Source organism: Nymphalis io, chromosome Z, assembly GCF_905147045.1.
Source record: "Nymphalis io chromosome Z, ilAglIoxx1.1, whole genome shotgun sequence".
Lineage (NCBI taxonomy): Eukaryota > Metazoa > Arthropoda > Insecta > Lepidoptera > Nymphalidae > Nymphalis > Nymphalis io.
Genome location: NC_065918.1, coordinates 10,329,633 through 10,349,467, shown reverse-complemented (window position 1 = coordinate 10,349,467; position 19,835 = coordinate 10,329,633). Strand labels below are relative to the sequence as shown.

Sequence of the window (19,835 nt, the reverse complement as noted above, 5' to 3'; positions counted from 1 at the left end):
CCTTCAGTTCTTCGGTGTTCTTTTTGAGATCCACACACGAAAATTTGCATTTACTCAATGCTTGACGCACCATTAATCATTATCGCTGCCAAGTTCTCTGAACTATCGAACCACCCAAATTGAGCGATAAACTCACAAATAGCTCATATAAACCATAACATTGAATGCGACCTTCCTCAAAAAGGTCTATTAATTTGCTGTTACCGTCTTATGAAGTATTTTTTATAAATATATACCCAAAGTAATGGCAGTCGGGTATTTGTAATATAATTGAAATTCCTCATATTTTCTGGGGGTACTGCATCAATTTAAATAACAGTAGTCAGAGTGACAAAACGAAAATGGAAATACTATTTGGAAAAAAATACTAAAGTTATACCTACATGTTGACTTAGTAGCAAAACTGGAAAGCTCTGTCTGCATATATTTCACAGTTCAACATTGGTTCAAGAAGTTTTTGTTTTAAGCTGGGCAAAATAGGAGTAAATTGCTCGTCATTTTGACTTGCTCATATATCTTTGACTTTCAATATTGCGAGTTCTGCGACCTAAATTAACACGTCTAATTGGTGGCATTATGAAGACCACAAAATTCGAGTGAAAATAAAAAAAATATACTTCCTTTGGTTTTATGTATAACCATGGATACCACGCGTTAGGTTATCAAAACTTACCAAAATAATTATATTAAATTAATCTTTTAATATGTCTTATATTAAATGAATTGCGGTTGTGAAGTGCTAAGCGTTCCAATCGAATTGACTATGTAGTGTGCACTAAGAAATGAATAAATCATTTTTTTATTTAGATGCCGGCATCAGTCGGATATTTGCAATGAACGAACTCTAAAACGCTTTGAGTGTGAATGAAGCAGACATATGACAATTTTAAAAAAAATCACAGACAATTCTTTTGTTTTGATTTAATTTATTTATCCAAAAATAATAATAAAACAGCTGTCTGCTAAATTCATATTCGTTAAACGCGCAAAGTTAAAATAGTTTTCTAATTCTCCAGCGTAGGCTGGAAGGCGTCTCGCTTCGTGCGGTATGGGAGTCGCTTCGCGTCCGTCTTTACACATATATATGCCACAACAAACGTGACCGTTCATTACCTGCTTAAGTCGGAACGTGACTCGTAGCTGTCACCTCATCCAGGTTTCGAAGGCCGGCAACTTTGCAGCGAACGTCCCTCGTGGAGTCGGTCGCACCGCGTCGTTGAAGCGGTGTGCGAATACACTTAGAGGGGGTGCACTTAAGCCGTTCTGATGGAGGCCGCGGGTCAGCTTATAGAGCATTGTATCCATATCCAAAAATGATCCGCATTCATATAATAGAATGTCCAAGGGAGAAAAGCGCGCTAGTCCATTGACCGCCTCTTTGGATACCGTGCGACATCGCCACATTAAGTCTAAAAGCCGCATATGAAATCAAACAGGTGTAACCATGTAGAGTATAATAATTTCTCCAATAAAATCTGACAAGCAGTTGGTTGTTATAAAGGGTCATTGTTTTCTGATCGCAAGCCCTTAGTAAAAAATATCCGTATGGTCAATAAAAATATCCGACGCAAGTAGAAGGTGAATCGACGTCTGTTAGAATTAAAGGTTACATTTTGCTGTAACTGCGCTAGAAGGTCATCGTATGATGATCTTGGGTATCACTATAAATAATAAATAAAAAGATGCTATCTGATGCCTAAACGGTTGACGGTGCGTTCGACGCTGTTTGTCACGGTTTGTATAAAGTTACAATAAGAATTATATTTATAAGTAGTCCTTAAAATTGTAGAGGTCAAGTGCAATCTTTAATTAATTTTCAAACAATGTAAACTAATAAATAGTTTTTGCTTTATATTTTGTTACTAATGTTGAATTTTCTACTTAATGATGTGAAAGTAATTTTATTTTGATTTTATTTTAGAAAGGAAGACGAACCACCATGATGGCGTTTTAATATAGTGATCAGCAATGTATGAAAAAAAATATAACTTTAATATATGTAGATATTTTACCAACTCATTCAACCTTCAAAGAGGAACACAGCTATATAAGTATTATTGAATTTGGAATAAACTTTGAGTGGATGGAACCCACCCACACGGGCGAAAGTCAAAACCTAGCAATGGTAAAATCCACGGTAATGACTTAGAAATATTACCAAACTTATGAAATATTTAAATAGAGAATAATTGTCTATTCGATACCATTGTATCGTTGTTTCTTTAACGTTTTCTGATATTTTATTGTAACGGCAGATTTTTGGCAATGATCCAAACATTCCAATCTGCCGTATATAGTCTTCGATGGAAATTCTTTCGGAGTTTTACTAAAAATTTTTTTTTTCTGTGAAGGTACTTACTAAACAAACATCAACTAGAAAATGAACGATTATTTAAAGCATTGTAATAAGCGACTGATTTAAAAATAAACGATAATAGACAGTCATTTTAAAGTAAATATAAGCTCAATAACGTTGAATTTTTAATAATCCTAACTAGTAATTTAAAAAGACATATCACAATCGAAAGTGGCCCTTGTCATAAATTATTGAAATAAAATTGTTAAGTTGAGACCCGTTGATTAGATTGGCGTGTCGCCACGGACACGTGGCGCGAAGCGTCAGGAAGCTCAACGCGACGTAAACATGCCTATTTGCACGACTGATCTTGGCCAGATCTTGACCCATTAACACGGGAACCGATGTCAGAGCAGTGTCGCTTTATATATTTTTAGCTGGTAGGCGGGAGCGGGGTTTTCGTTGAGTGAATCGGTGAGCGGTACGTCAAACGCCGTACGCGGAGCATTCGGCAGGCTCGCCGATCGGGTCATGCACACGAGAAAATGACAACTCGAGGGATTCGACGGAAGAAATCATCGCTGTCCGAAGTGAAAGTGGCAGTGGTCGGTGCACCATCGGTCGGCAAAAGCGGTATGTGTGCGACGAATGCGAGCGTAAGGGACACTTGGGGTATTGTGTATTTCAGCTTATGAAAAAAATATAATTCAAGTATTAAAGATATTTTTGAAAGCTTATAATACTGATGGAAAAAGTCTACATTGCTTTTGGTCCCAATTTTTTTGTATTGAAGAACTAAGAGTAGCACTTGTTACAATCTCTTACAATTTACCTCTCTCTCTCAATTAATCTCTTGTTACAATGTTTACAATCTCAATGTCTATTTAGTTATTAAAATAATTTGTCATAGGATAACAGAGATTAAGGTACTTTTCGCCTATCTTACTCATTTATGAAACATCAGGACATATTTTGCATATATGTCGATAAAAGACAGAGCGAATTGCGATTAATTTTGTCATGTTAATAAATAATAATAAATTTATATTCCTTATAAAAAAAATTAATTGCAACGCGAATTTATCATACATGTAGGTGTGTAGAATATTAATTATAAGAATTAATGTAGTTACTTAACTCGGAATTAATAATACATTATTATATTTTATAAATACAATATCTGTATTATATATAATTTTTAGATACAAAAGTATGAAATGCGAACGAATGAGAGACTCGGAAAGATTCAACGGGTACTCGCTGAAACATCGTTATTTCTATAAAAAACACAAGTAATAATAAAAAACGTATTACGTTGTTGATAGAATTAGATTAATAACATATAATCACAAAAGGACATGTTAAATATATCGACATTATAATTGCTAGAATTTAGTTTGGTTTCGTCTAATTTTGGCGCCAACATTGTTATTGGCTTGCGGCGCCATGTACCTTTGATATGTATTTGGGTCAATGAGCATAATTCAATGCACTTTATACTTGTGTGTAGTTAAAAAATGTCTTAGCATAAAATAAAATCAACATGGTATATTTATATATATTTATAGACTTTAGTTTCTTACTTCTTATTAAATAGCTAATTGCTATAATGTCTGCCTTTGTTTGCTTTGGTACATTCTGTATTTAATATACTTACAATAGTTATTTACTACCCTCAGTCGGTGTTTACCTTACTTGATTTTTTTGGTAGAGTTTGCTCGTTTGTAGCAATAGATCGGTCCATGATAGTGGTAAATTGATTTCGAAATAAACTTGATGATGAGTTGATACAAAACAAAAAACAATTTCTGTCATCCTAATGGCAATTTTTTTTCTGTTTTATTCATTTATGCATGATTATAATACTTTCACTTTATAAACAAAATATATTTAATAATTAAAACAAAAACCCTTCTTTGTGTGTCAACAATAATTCTCTCGCTTGAATAGACCTTAAGCGTCTACAACTCAATCAGTGATATTTGGGCTGTTTAGCGATAGTTACGCAGATTCGATTCTGAAGTTAAATTATGTTTATTATTAAAGTTATGTTTAATATTAGTTATATTTTTCATTTAAATGTATATCGCTCTTGTCTTTGTTTTAAATAAGAAACAAAATGAATGTTGATTAAATATAGTAAAGCACGGGTATAGTGAATATATGTGGATTATAGAAGGATAAATAATAATAGCGCTTAACCAGAGCCAAATTGAACTTGCAACATCTGTATTAGATTCGATTGAATATACTTGAAGTAAAATATTATTAGTAGTTAAAGTATAAACAATCAAAAATATTAGAAAAAAATGCCAAAGTCGGTGTAATATGGACTATAAAAATGTCAATATTTTATAAAATATGTCATAAAAATGTCTGTATTGGTACAACTGTATAGTTAGATATGAATAGCCAAAGACAAGACAATGACGTGCTTATAAGATCGCCCTCTAGTGAGCTAAAAATATGTTTGGAAATATGTTAACTATTTCTGTTTATGCTGAGCCGATCGAAACAATATCTTAGATCATTACGTCAACCAGTCACCGTGATTATCGATACGAACCATCTGAATACTAATTCAATTGTTATGAAAAAACAAGCGATGTGCCCACATACATAGCTTATTGTGTTATTTTTACAATTTAATCTACGTCTTATTTCTTGGCGTCGTGTGTTACATGTTTTTATAATTTTATTTAATATCACTACAATCTATTTATTCAATATAAAAGTTAAAGTGTGAAAACGCGTCAATACGGCATAAATAAGTAGTTTTTATTTCTGGAGAGCTAATTCACTAAGCACTTATATCGGAGCATTGCAACAGGCCAACAGCTGAACTCAATTGCGCCTATCAGAATAATTTCTCTCAAAATAAAGCACTTTAGGTGATTTTGAATTTGCACAATAAGGTTTTTACTTTGGACTATTCATTTCATAATTTGTAGGCTTATTACTTAAGAGTGCCCAAGGTTGTGATAGTACAATTGAAATCTTATATAAGATTTATGTGTATAATGATTTCACACATCACATTTTTAAATATTTTTATGTAAATACAAAACACACACTTTTAAAATTCATTTTTTTAGAATGTAGAGATCGCTTTTAATAATGATGATAATGGAGATTGAAAGGTCACTTCTTTAGCACGTTAGGGGCAAGGGATCGAATAAGTTTTAAATTTACACAGGTACGATCATACGACATGAACGATCTTGTCATTCGTTTCTACTCGACACCAAAAAGAGACTCGATATCTTTGTTGATTGTGAACTGGTTTTGATAGTTCTGTTTTTGATTTTTTTATGTTATATGTAGGCGGGCGGGTAAATGGGCCAGCTGATGTTAAATGGTCACCAACACCCATAGACATTGGCGTTGTAATAAGTATTAACCATTCCTCATAGTGGTTCGTTTACCCGTTCATACCGGAACGTAACACCACCACCCACCTACCCAGAAGGGGTTGCACAAAGCCCTACCACCAAGTATGCCTATTGTGACTCGATTTTATTGATTAAATAATAAGCAAAACTAGGCTGAAAAAAAATCGAATAAAAAATTGAACCTTTTATTAAAAAATAGGATAATAAGTACAAGCTAATTTCTATAAATTTATTTTTTTACAAAAATTAATTTAATCGTAAAATAATATCGTAATGGAGTAAGTATGTTGTATTGCAAAGATATTTACTACTATAATACGTGAAATATTTCATTTAAGACTTTCAGGGTCGTAAACTTTGAGTGCTGAATGACGAAGGTCGTTAAAAAGAATTTTAAACTGTAAATATTAATTTCTTGCACTACTTATATTTTACAATTTATCGCGTTATTTTATAATTGGTGTTATTTAGTATATTTCGTAGCAACATAATACCTAATGATTTCTTGTATCGCGTCGGATTGATATTATGTACTCTGTCGTGATAGAAGTTTATTTATTTCAAATATGTTTTTTTTTTTATTTATTTTCCCTCGTTTATTAAATACTTAAATGAATACAATTTTCGAGATTCACGTAGGTATTATTATTTTTACGTTTATTATTATTTGTTCTTAAAACTTATTAGAGTTATGACAATATATTTAAAGATATATAAGAAATCGTTAAAATATAGAAGAAATACAAAAAAAAATGTAGTATCAATCATATGAGTGTACTCAAGCTAATTTATTATATAGCGTGCCCTTAAAAATAAAGTAAAACGTAACGACACGAGGCGTCTCGGAACCCAAACCCTCGTTAGTTATTAGTTATGTATCTTTACATGTAGTCAATGCATACATTTTGAATTTCATAATTCGTGAAGATCTTTATCGTCGTAACTAAAACCCTCGCTAACGTAATTTCTTATTCATTTCCCTTTGATCTCCGCAACTTCGCTATAAAAGTGTAACAATTAATCGTTGCGATCGCCTCCGGAACGACTAACAATGTATGTTTTTATTCGTAAAGTTTTCTTCCAGTTATTTTAATGAGAAATTTTTGTTTCAATCTCTTCACTTCGAGTTGGATAAATATTTGGGTGTTCCGTTCAAAGCGTGAAATATAGCACGTGTTTCTCGTGACGGGTTGACAGGCTTTTGTGCGAGTTGATTGTTAAGATTCGTCAGTCTATCTGTCTACCCGTTAGCTGTACATAATGCGTTGTTCTAACATTTGATAAATGTAAAGGGTCTTTAGGCGAGAGTACTCAGTAATGACTATGAGTGTAAATTATGAATACGCGTTTTTTTTAATGTTCTGAAAATCTTTTACGATTATGTTGAAATATTTTTAGGTAAATTTATTTCACTCTTTATGACATAATCTTTTTTATTATAAAACTATAAAATATAAAATTATGAGGTCTTGTCTTTTAATGAATTAATTATTAATAAGGTGACATAATTGGTTTTTAGTTAGTATTTGGAAAAGTTAAATCGTGAAAATAAAGATAATATAATTTATGAGCGAACGAAGCTGCTAATGTATTCATGTCGTAATATGGTTTGTAAAATGTTGTTAAAAATAAATAATATTAATATTATTATATTGTTGTAACTAAGCGACCGCGTTCTGTTCGTCTTTATTTTGTATTTTTTCTGAAACAATTGATTTCAGGAAGGACACCTACATATTTAAACTTAAAAAGCAAAACTCATATGTAAATTCAAAATTGAAGCCAAATCGTCGATGTTTTTGAGATACATGAAATATTTAAATAAGTATATATACGAAATATTGTAATATAATGTTATTTTACGTATTATACAACTTTCTGGTTTGTGTTACATAAATCGTTAAGTAAATACCGAGTTTAATTAAAAAAAAATTGTAACAGTGACGATAATATCAGACATGCCAATAACCTGCTATTTGGCTAACCACGCTGGAGTTACGCCAAGTTAATATTGATTATACAAACAATTAAAATGAAAAATCTGATACGGTCTTACGATTATATTATTTATAAAAATGTTGATTTATTATTATTATAATTTTCTATCTCTTATGAGGCATACTGCAATTATAATTATTTAATTAAATGTGTAAACAGTTTTAATATAATAAGCAACAATAAATTTTAATTTATAAATCATTAGCCATATAATATAATATATTATATATATAAATAATATATTTTAATATAATATAGTTTTGTAAGTTTCAGTGACAGACTAGAGTACTAAAAACTAAACGATTAAACTAATTATTACCTTTTGTAAATAAGATTATTAACGATTTTGACAAGCAAGCCTCGAGTTTCGGCTAGAGAGTCCCGATTCACGAGATATGAGATGTTTCGGAACCCAAGTCCCTGTTGCAGTAGTGCCATTATGATTTTTTCCGTGGTAGTCGCAGAGGGATTATTACTCCATTATATAATTATTATATTAATTAGTTATAAAGATTTGAGGTTATGCATCTTGCGAAGATGGTTACGTCGTTTTTATTTTGAAATAAATGAAATACACCGCTGGATATCAAAACGAGGTCTATAGAAAATGCGTATCGAATGCTCTCTACTCTATGAAAAGACAATATATGTCAGACTAAGGCCTGTGTAACACCGAAATGTTCAATCGCATCAACTTTAACAATGCTTTGTCCAAAAGCTGAAATATGATTTATTTTTTAGAATTTAGTTGTAATTAGTTGAGGTTTCGCCAATTTTGAATCACGTTCAGATCGACTTGAACCATTTTTACATGATTCGGTTAATTTATCGTTCGTTAGATTTCAGATTCTCAAGGCTAATATGTTCGCTATGTTGTTGTATGTATGTTTACTTATATATTAAATCAAATGCACTTCTCGAAGTCTTATGGCTGGCTGGTAAAACATCGATTAGTTGAGACCTTTTTTCGTGGAACTTAATTTTGTGCAATAAGGTATTTAAATAATTAAAAAAACACTTTCGTCCACCATCGTATACAACACAAATGATAGCACTTCATCTTCATCTCTAATATTCGGTAATCTTATAGTAAGTATTGTTATAAATAGTAAGTTGCATAGAGAGTTCTAGTAACTCTTGTATATATCGCTTTGGTCAGTGACTCATTCTCACTTCGAATTAATAAAGTCTTACATATCAGATTGTAAAGAGTACATCAGATTTCAATCCAAATATAAGCGCAGTTCCACTAAGCTCTAAACAATAACATACTCTCTCGGAGGAAATCCTACTACAATGTATCCATGCACTTATAAACGTCAGTTACACTGAATTACTTATTGTACCGAAATGGATATAGTGTAGTATAAATTTATTTGGCAGACCCTACCGGAAAGAGCCAACGACAAGCTTTACATGAAATTGTTGATGTTCTATATTTCGAAGAGCATGAATATTTATTACAAAGATGTGACTATTCAGCTTAAGTATTATAAATGATTAACCATTAAATGTTATTTAGGTATGATAATGGTAAAGGTTGCTTTTCGATTACTATTTTTAAAGCATCAGTTCGGTGTAAGTATTTCATATATACATAAATCAGTTTTACAACAGCTATTTGATAATATTTTCAAATAAATGAAGCCGCTATTGCGAAATTTTAAAGCGAAAAAATATATTTTATCGTAAATTTATGATACTCAAATAAAAATCATGCTATTATTAATATGTTGCTCGAGGAATGAAAAAATCAAGTTTATTTAAAGGTTAGATTAATATTAAGGTTGTTTTTTAATTTAATGACACCTTCTATTTCATTGATAGCTAAGCATAAGTTTAAGTTATTGGTAAAAATAAATAAGATACATTACTCAAACGTAATCCCGCGCTTTGACTACGAGATTCGAGAAAGTAAATATTGAACAAATAATAAAAGTGAAGGGAAGTTTTGTCACATCAGTACATTAACAACATACATATTTTAAACTAATAAAAATAACAGAGTTCTTAACGCACTGAAAAGGCCTTCTTTCGACAACTTTGCACATTAATCACAGCGTATCATGTAAACTTAATTTAAAGTATGTAAATAAAATAAAATTATTAAGGCAATTGTCACAGAAAATATTCAAATTCAGGCAAACCAACGTATCACTTAAATTCTGTAGAATGAACATAAATACGATTTTCACTAATGTATTCCTTGGATATTTAATTTATTATAATTTTTTTGGGGTCCCTTTTTTAGAGGTCTAAAGGAAAAAAGGAACCCTTATAAGACTACTTCGTTGTCCGTCTGTCCGTCAGTCTGTCTATCTGTCCATCAAGACCCTTTTTGCGTTCTTGAGAAAAAGTTATATATATATATATATATATATAGGTATGAAGTTATAGGTATAAAGTTGGAATTAATACCAAATACTGAGCTCTACGGTCCCTTGGAGCTGTGAAAAATCAAACTTCTAAGTGTACGCAATCAAAAGATATGGCCGTTTATGTCGCATTTCCCATACATTGGCAAAGAGAATCAAAATCCATAGGGTACTTCCTGTTGACCTAGAATCATGAAATTTAGCAAGAAGCTATTTCTTGTAGTACCAGTATAGGAAAAAATCCAAAAACCGCAAATTTATTGTTTCATCAGTATCTATCTGTCTCTCTGTCAAAACTCTTTTTCACGAGAACGCGTGGAGGTATCAAGTTTATATTGATATCAAATACTAAATCTGCAGTCCCTTGGAGCTGTTAAAAAATCAAATTTCTAAGTCAACGCAATTTAATCTCATTCATCTTATCTCACTCACAAGGTAATCAAAACCTATGGGCTAATTCCCGTTGACCTGGAATCGTAGAATCTGGCAAGAAGCTAATATATAACATACGTTAAGGGAAAATCCAAAAACCGTAAATTTGTAGTTAAATCACAAAAAAAAAATTGCGATTATGCGACTTAGTCCGCGTAGAATTATTTTAAAAGATGAATTAACTTTTTTCTCGCATTTAATTTACCTATTTGAAATAGATAAAACCTGTATTTTACTCTAAGCAAAGCTCTACTTATTTACTAGTGCAAACCACATCAAATGTATGCGAACAAACAAAGTGTTGGAACAAATTAAAGCAAAACCTTGGAAATGTCTAAATTTAAAAATAACTTGGTAAATCTTTTAGTATTGTGTGGTGATACGGAACCCTCAGTATGCGAGTCCAACTCGAACTTGCCCGGTATTTTTCGTTCCAATCGGCTTACAATAACATACTTAATTAATTTCGAAACATAAAGAGACATGATTGTTTTTTATTTTTATATGCAGTGATCTATCATTATCGTAAAAACTGGATCATTGCTAATAATAATATATGGCACTTTATAATAGTTCTCCAGACCGATTTTGGCCACGGCGGCCAAAATCGATCTGGAGAACCCTCTTGGTTCTCCATATATATAAGCCAACTGCGCAGGACATATTATAGTGCTCAAGTGTGTGCGCAAATGAAGGTGCACTCTCTATTCCCTAACTCTCATAATCCGATGGGACGACAATCCGACACGACCGGAAAGAGTCGAGGCGTAAGACCAACGGCTTTACGTGCTTTCCGACGCACGGGAGTATACGCACTTCCAAGTTCCAAACTCCGGGCTGCTACTGATAATTTTTGACAGGAAAACCCAATAACTTTTTATCGACCGGCCCGACCTGGGATTTAAACCCATGACCTTCGCGTCTGCAACCTTACATCTAGCCATTAGACCAACGAGACAGTCAATGTCAGTGACACTTTAATATACTATACTATTATAAATATTGAAAGTCAAAATTGTTTTTGCTAATTGAAAAAAACATATATATACCATATATAAAACCTGTAATACATATGTAGTTAATGCAGAATAAAAATATCATCGGAACGTATGCACAATACGGTTACAATAAGGTTCTCAAAAAGGGACAAATGTAAAATATTATATTCTATCTTAAACTTACTTTAAAATTCATTTTATGGAACGTGTCGAAAACTGTAAAAATATATATATAAAAATATTATTTTTCTTAAAAGCAAATTGATTGTGGTTACCAATTTTTTTTTTAATTGTCATATAATTATGAAATTTCATGTTAATTCATATTTGCAAGTATTTTAGCAAACTTTATTAACACCTAAACTACATCTGGTTGTATGAGGGCACCATATATCTTAGGCAAATTACTTACGAGATTTGTTTATTATTTTATACTCAACTTTAGAATAATTTTAGAATCTATTTTATTACAAGAACACGTGTTTACATTAAAATTTATTATTAGTAGGTAAAGGAACTTAAATTTGGATTTAGAATGTGTCCATGACATGTTAATGAAAAATGAAATAATAGAATTTTATGACCCCGCGTGGGTTCAGCTTTCCTACTTCTGAAACCATCGTAGTCTCGATTCAACGATGCGTAGTGCCCTGATGTAATGTAAACTTTATTTTTAATAAATGTGAAACACGCGCTTGTCTTTTAATGCTCTCGTAATTTCGAAAGCAGTCGTCATTCTTTGGATGTGTTTATTGTGTGCTCAACAAACAAACAGAATCCAATATTAAGACAGATGCTGATCGAATTTTATCGTTTATTTTTACAAGATCTTGCCGCTATTTGTAATTCACGCCCATTCCAATCCGTTTATCTTCAAAATTCTTAATGTCAATCAAGATCCTCAAAGTCATGACGTCTTAGATGTATGCTAGCCATCGTATATTGGAATTTTGATCATATTCAATCCCACTACATTCGTTTACAAATTGTTATTCGAACATATTTGTTCTTGCCTTTTATTACATTAGATTAGAAGAAAAACAATCTACAATCTGAAATATTTTAACAGATAATATTTAAATTAAATTGAAAACAATTTGATTACGAGTTGAATAAAACGATTATAATGACCGAGTTACACAGACATCCGCATTGATTTCATCTGTTTATAAAAGTAGATTTGGACTCATAGCGCAAGTTTCACAGGCGTGATGTTCGTATCATAAATACAAGTTATTTCCGTGGGATTGAAGTCACATTTATCATCGGTTATACTTTGGAATCGAAATTTTATTTATTTACGTTTCTGTGCGTTAACATATTGCATTTGTTAAGTATAAAAATAAAATGATATTTAAAGACAAAACAGGTTTATACATTTCAGCTTTTTGATCGCTTTAGTTTTTAAACATCATGGTAGAGGAAATATATTTATTGTATTAAAATACATTCAAACTGTACTAGAAAATACAAAGTGACGGTAGATTTCATACTTTAGACTTAAAAAATATTATTGTTTTATGCAGCTTTAATCCACGTAAACGACATAATCTTATACTGTATTTATGAATTATTGCTTAAATAAAGATTTACTTAAAACTCTTAATACATTGCGTAATTTATTAAGAGGGCTATTTGGTGTACTAATTACCAAGATATTAAGCAGTTGAGATCAAATTTAAATAAAATTATTATTCATACTGTCTGCTGTTTCCTTGGCCCAACACGGACTTGCTCGAATGATTTTAATTGCGTCTGCAAAATTACTGCAGCAAAATTAAATAAATATTTTAAATAAAATGTTATTGTTACTTTATATTTTTAATCAAAATTATTTTTTGACTTTTGTTATATAGCTAGATACTTATTTTACCAAAATTATTCTGACATAATTATTGATGTGAAAGATATAGGTATATCGGTGCGTAAGATCGACTCGTATGTCGTGACGGGATCACTCTCTTATGCTGATGTACCCACCCTCATTACTCCCTTGTACTTCGTTGCTTTATATTTTTATTACAAAGTTAAGAAAAATATATCTATTTTATGAACGATACTCTATGTTTTACTTATTCGTTTTTATTTATTAATTTGGTTTCATTATAAATTATTTCAATAATTAACAATTTTGGCGTTTTACATGGTAAGTATATGTAGGGATAGTTAATATTCTTTATAGTGAAAATGTCAAAAATCAAATATAACAAAGGGCCTTTAACTTTTTCAAGAGATCTGTCTCACAATGTGGAAAGAATGTGCGATGTGCCACCAGTCTTAGCTTTGGCTGTATTCTCAGTCTACAGCTAAAATTATTATAATAAAGTTTGCCAGCAATCGATTATTTTGTGGAATAAGCCTTTTTTAATTATTTGTATAGTTGCAAGGAATAATATATTGGGCCTCATACCGAATACCGAATATTGGGCCCAATAGCCAAACCATAACAATAATTCCAAAAAGTTGATTTTTCCGCACCATAACACAAGTTAATAATAATATTAAGACAAAAGTACTTATTCAATTTTATATTTAACAATTTAAATTTACGACATCGTCGAAAACAACTTTTATTGATTTGCAAATAATAACTACTAAATAAGTTGATTTTGTTAGCGTTAATTTAGTCATAATTAAATTACATATCTAATAAGTACCAAGGTAACATAAATTTAATTAGTTTTTTGACATATGGGACCATTCCATCGATCTTTTCGATAAATAATGAGAGAAACTACGCTTTTTAAAACTAGCAATGTATGTTCAGCATTCATAAAAGATACATGATTAATTTCCTGCTTTATATATTTTTTTTTAATTATGTTTTTAAGTATTCGGCTGAATATATGATTATAAAAATATTTGAATAACCTTTAATTTATTTCAATTTATTTTAACCTAACCTTTATTCGTTGCAACTCCAATTTTATTTATAAAAATAACCATTAAGAAATATGTATTTATGCCAAGCGGCATTTAATATTTAGGTCAATATTAGTTATAATAGCATTAATTTAAACGTTTAGTTACATATTATTTTATTGTTTACAGCGCTTACTGTTCGATTTCTCACAAAAAGATACATAGGCGAGTACGACCATCAACAGGGTAAGTTTTTGTAAATAATTAATTTAATTGCTAACATAAGCTAGCAAACGAGAATCTATTCAAAGTAATATAATCTCAATTGAATTTTATCTTCATGGAATAAAACCACAATCATAAATGCAACTAATTAACATATTGTTGACGTGGTACTTAATTGTATTTTATTTAATATACATATGTTTTACTGACATAAATATTAATTCGAAAACTTGCTATATTAAAATAAAATAAAATAGTAAGTGTTTGTACCTTACTACTAGTTACAGTTAATAATTTATCGATTTTAGACGAATACATAATTATATTTCATTGCTTTGTCTAGAAAAATATTGTCGTGTAACCATTTTGATAACCCTACTGGAAACAACAAAAATAATAAAAGCACGCGGGCGAATCTTTAATAATGTATTTCTAAGCACAAAATAAATTAACACATAAGATTATAAGGTTTACAATAATTTTTAAGCATATTATTGCGGTATTTAAAGAAATTAATGTCTAAAGTATATTTTTTTTCCAGAAAGCAAATACAAACACGAAGCACTCTTAGATGGAGAGCCCATACTTTTTGAAATTTTAGACACGTGTCCCAAGGTAACTACAGCGTTGCATGCTCCGTTCCAAATAGCGCTTCATCTCAAAATATTATTTTTAATTATAGTATAAAAATCAATATTATCAAACAACCATTCATCCATGTTTGTTGGTGGTGGTAGGCTTTGTGCAAGCTTTTTGTGTAGGTACAACTCACTATCTTACCATCAAAACATTAATACTTTGTATAGCTGCATTGTGGTTTAAAGAATAAGTGGGACAATTAGTATAATAGTAGAAAAAATAACATCTGAGATTCGATGGTCACAATTCCAATACACTATGCACTCACGGTATAAGCATAATGATTTACATTTCTTACAGTGCCAATGTATATGGGCGGAAATGATCACTTACAATCAGTTGCACCATTTGACCGTCGGCAATAACAATGTAAATTATAATATTTAAAAAATATAATCAACCGCACGTCGTACTTTTACGTCACGAATTCTTTTCAAAATTATTTAAGAGCATCAATTTGCAAAAATGTATATTATTATCATTAGTACTTACTTATGTTTAAAATAATAATAACTTATCATATATAATAAAATAAATATCTATTTACAGAGTTTGGATGATCTTCCAGGGAACGAAATAGCACAATGGGCTGATGGCTTATTCCTAGTTTATTCAATAACTGATAGGGATTCATTTAACTATGTACGGAGAGCGAAGCAGAGCTTGCAGCCCGAAGTGCCGCTAACCCTCGTCGGTAATAAGGCGGATATGGTGCATTTGAGACAGGTGTGACAAATTCAACATATTAAATATTTCCTTACTCTGTTTTCAAATAAAAAATAAATATTTTACTCATTTTAGATGAATTATATTCTCGCTTAAAACAAATTGTTGAAAAAATATTATTTAGGCGTTGTATTATAAAATTGATTTCTGTTACTGAAAGTGACAGGAGTACATTTTTGATTCTTGCCTCGTATGCAGCCTAGATATAATTTTCTTGTTTTATATGTATTGAACAATATTAAATAAACATAAATAAGGTCTCCTCTCCTTTTTGAAGAGAAGGTTTGGAGCTTATTCTACCAAGCTGCTTCAATACGGGTTGCTGGATTACACAATGGCAGAATTTCAGTGAAATTAGCCACATGCAGGTTTCCTCACGATTTTTTCCTTCACCGCCAAGCACGAGATGATTTATAAACACTGCTTGCCAGGGTTTGAAACCACGATTATCGGTTAAGATTCACGCGTTCTAGCTACTAGGCCATCTCAGCTTTTTACACTCCACACTACTTTACAATAATAACTGAAAAACCAGTTTGCTTATGAATGACAAATAGGTTAATAATACGAATACATAAAAAAAGTAATTCGATAGGCTAAATTGAGTGGTGCATAAAAATAAGTAAATTAACATTTTTAAATTACAGGTGAGCCCTGAAGAAGGAGAAATATTAGCTAAGGATTTTGAATGCAGCTTTGCTGAAGTTGCAGCTGCAGAGCAGGTGAATCAAGTAGGCGAAGTGTTCCACGACCTTTGTCGTGAAGTGCTCACTCACAGGAGGAGAGCGAAACACAGTCTGCTAGACAGGATGCTGGGCTCGAAGACGGCGTACAGAGTCTACTCTCGGGGGAAAAGTGACAGCGCATTACCCAAAGACTAAAATAATTAGTTTCAGCATTTAGTTGTACTGTTTAAATTTCCTATTTATATTTCCGTCGATTAAAAATATTATTTATGTAAGCGTTACCAGCATTATTTTATACTACATTTTTTTAATAATTTATTTATATAAACATTATCAAAACAAATCAATTCAAAATATATTTATTCAATTAGACTTACAAGTACTAATAAATCCTCAAGTGTTACCTTACCACCGGTTCGCAATGTAAATTCTACTAAGAAGAACCGTTAAGAAACTCTGTAGTTACTCTTTTTTATTTTTTGTTTAAATCCAATTTAGTATAAATTACGTACACTTAGTTCCAGCACGAGATTCAGCAATCATATTGAAACTATCTTTATTAATGCTATTAGATTATAAAATATAAATGATCATTATAAATAAATATATTTATATATTGTATATAAATAAGCTCCAAACCTTCTCCTCAAAAAGAGGAGAGGAGGCCTTTAGCCCAGCAGTGGGACATTCACAGACTGTTACGGTACGGTATATAAATATATTAATTTAATAAAAATATCTATATATCTTTGAAATAATATAATATATATCGCCTCAAATCATAACATTTGACTAGAACGTGTTTCATTCTGGATACGCAAATTAAATATATTTATTATATTAAATGTAAAATACATACATGGGTTCGTATAATAGTATATAGTGCTATTTATAAATTACACAAGTAACAATTTCAATTTATTTTTCATCATTAAACATAACCTTCACATAACTCAAAAGACTCGTAACTCCATAAACTTAACAATAGTTGTTTAAGAAAAAACTTGGTGTGTAATCTGAAGATATAATAGTAATATAATTTATAATGGAACCCAAATAAACTTTTAAATAATATTTCAAATTTATCATACGTTTGTAATGTTATGCACAATTTTTCAGTATTGCTCTATTTCGAAAGTGAAAGAAAATATAGTAAAAAATAAATAGTATAGTAATGTGAACGACTAAGTATAAGTAAATAGTTTTAAAAATGTTGCTACTTAAATGATAAATTAGGTAATTAGTAGGTGTGTAGTCATTTAAATAAAAAATATATCTTATCATGAGTTTTTTTCTCATAATATAAAAAATTACAATGAAAATACTTTAACCAATTCTAATAAATGTGCGAAAACAATAGTTTTATATAACGTCCGTAAATATTTTCCCATAGCTGGGCGAACTCCTCCTCTCTTATTGGATAGAAGTTTTGGATCTTATTCCTTCACACTGCTTCACTATGGGTTGATGATTTCATATGAGGCTGAATTTTAGCATATAGATGCAGGTCTTCTCACAAAGTAATTTTTTATCCCCGAGTACGTGACGAATAGTTGTAAACACGAAAGATGTAGTTACTTGAAAACTTTGTGGCGCTTACCCAAATTAGAATCCGCAATCTTCGATTACAATCCACGTTTTATGTCTACAGGATCAAATCAACTTAAAAATGCATTTCCATATTATCATTTATATTCTTAAATAATAATAATAATTTATTTTTGAGAATGAGCCATTTGCTATAATTGACCTTTGACAATAAAACCATCAATTCTTAACGACTTTTTTGAGAAAATTCTGTCATATAGATATCTCCATTATGCGATGACAGCTTGAATCAATTAAATTTTTAAAAACATTCTCTGATTTACAAAGGGAATAATGAGCTGCGATTAAAAAATGACTATCCGTCACAAAGGCAACCCCAGAGTCAGATATACAGAGGGTAATCTGTGCAAAGTGGCCCTAAATTAATATAAAGGCGCCTCCCCTCGCCACAGGGAGCGCGCAGGCGTCGCCCAATAGGGTTCCAGCATTTTAAATACGTCACGCAATGACACTCGTTGTTGTTAACAGATTTAAAGATGGCACCGAGATTTCGTTGTCATTTCTATTATTATTATTAAATAAACACGTGAATGCATACTGCTGCCCTGTTTGAACGTATACTTGATTAATCATTTATATTATTCATACGTATTATGTCAATTTATTTTTTAATTTTTGTGTCATAAAATCTTGGGCTAATAATAATCTATATATTGTTAATAACTATATACATTGTATATGTGGGTGGTACCTTAGTCAAATTCATGCATTTGAGTTGGAATTTTCAAATGGATTAATTTGTAGACTCTTTGTCTGTAGTATAAAGCTATTTTATTTGTTCCTAAAAAATCTTTGGTAAATTTAATTATTACTATATTAGTCATAATTATAAGCAAACACATGTTTAGTTTTAGGTATAGTAAAAAAATGCACCAACATTCGTCGTTTATTTATAACAGATTCCCGTAAACAAAGATTTTATCTATATTAACACTGATTAGTATAAAAGCACACTTAAAGCTTTATGATATAGAGACTTGAAATTTGAAGGAGGCCACTACATTTTTTTTAACCTTATTCGGACTAAGGCGTTACGGGTAGCGCTAATATAATATCAATATAATGACTATATTAAGCTCGTTAGACCTATTAATTGTATTTAACGCTTAAATGCTAAATTCCCTTAAATATTTTAATATATATAAGTATATGAGTTAATTAAAATCCAAATTACATTAACATACATAATTTATTGTTGAAAAAACAAATATTGATATAAATTGAATAGCTGTACTGATGATTTCGGTTAAGCTTATCAATTTTTTCACGACAATGAATAAGGGCGGGCGAAATCACCCCGCGCGTCCCTACATCCCTTCGCTGGCAGGCTGCGCGTGCGTCACTTCGCCATCAACCACGTCACGGACGTAAACACTGTAGTATAAAGAAATATAGTGAATTTACGAGTGCTGTGTTCTAATAAAGTTCCATTACCAAGGTAAGTGATTTTGCTTTACGAAGTGATAGCGAAATTATGTTATAAATATATATATAAATATATCGTGGTTGTCACACGCAAGCGAATATACCTAATCTTTAAAGAAAACTAATGTTAACATTTACTAAAATATAAACTTTTATTTTTATATATTATTGTT

At 30.8% G+C, this 19,835-nt stretch overlaps 1 protein-coding gene across 1 annotated transcript; it reads left to right on the top strand.

Annotated features, from left to right (window-relative positions):
• Window positions 1-2,671: 2,671 nt before the first annotated feature.
• Window positions 2,672-17,910, top strand: LOC126780463 (ras-related and estrogen-regulated growth inhibitor). Its single transcript, XM_050504963.1, has 5 exons — window positions 2,672-2,929; window positions 14,543-14,599; window positions 15,120-15,193; window positions 15,767-15,943; window positions 16,591-17,910. The coding sequence occupies exons 1-5, from the start codon at window positions 2,842-2,844 to the stop codon at window positions 16,822-16,824; spliced, it is 630 nt and encodes a 209-aa protein (XP_050360920.1). The 5' UTR covers window positions 2,672-2,841; the 3' UTR covers window positions 16,825-17,910.
• The last annotated feature ends 1,925 nt before the right edge of the window (window positions 17,911-19,835 follow it).

Excerpts from the sequence above, each read along its gene's own strand:
- LOC126780463 (XM_050504963.1), top strand. The coding sequence starts at position 2,842 with ATGACAACTCGAGGGATTCGACGGAAGAAATCATCGCTGTCCGAAGTG. Across the intron at positions 14,600-15,119 it reads CGAGTACGACCATCAACAGG|AAAGCAAATACAAACACGAA; the intron begins GTAAGTTTTTGT and ends TTTTTTTTCCAG. Across the intron at positions 15,944-16,590 it reads ATATGGTGCATTTGAGACAG|GTGAGCCCTGAAGAAGGAGA; the intron begins GTGTGACAAATT and ends TTTAAATTACAG.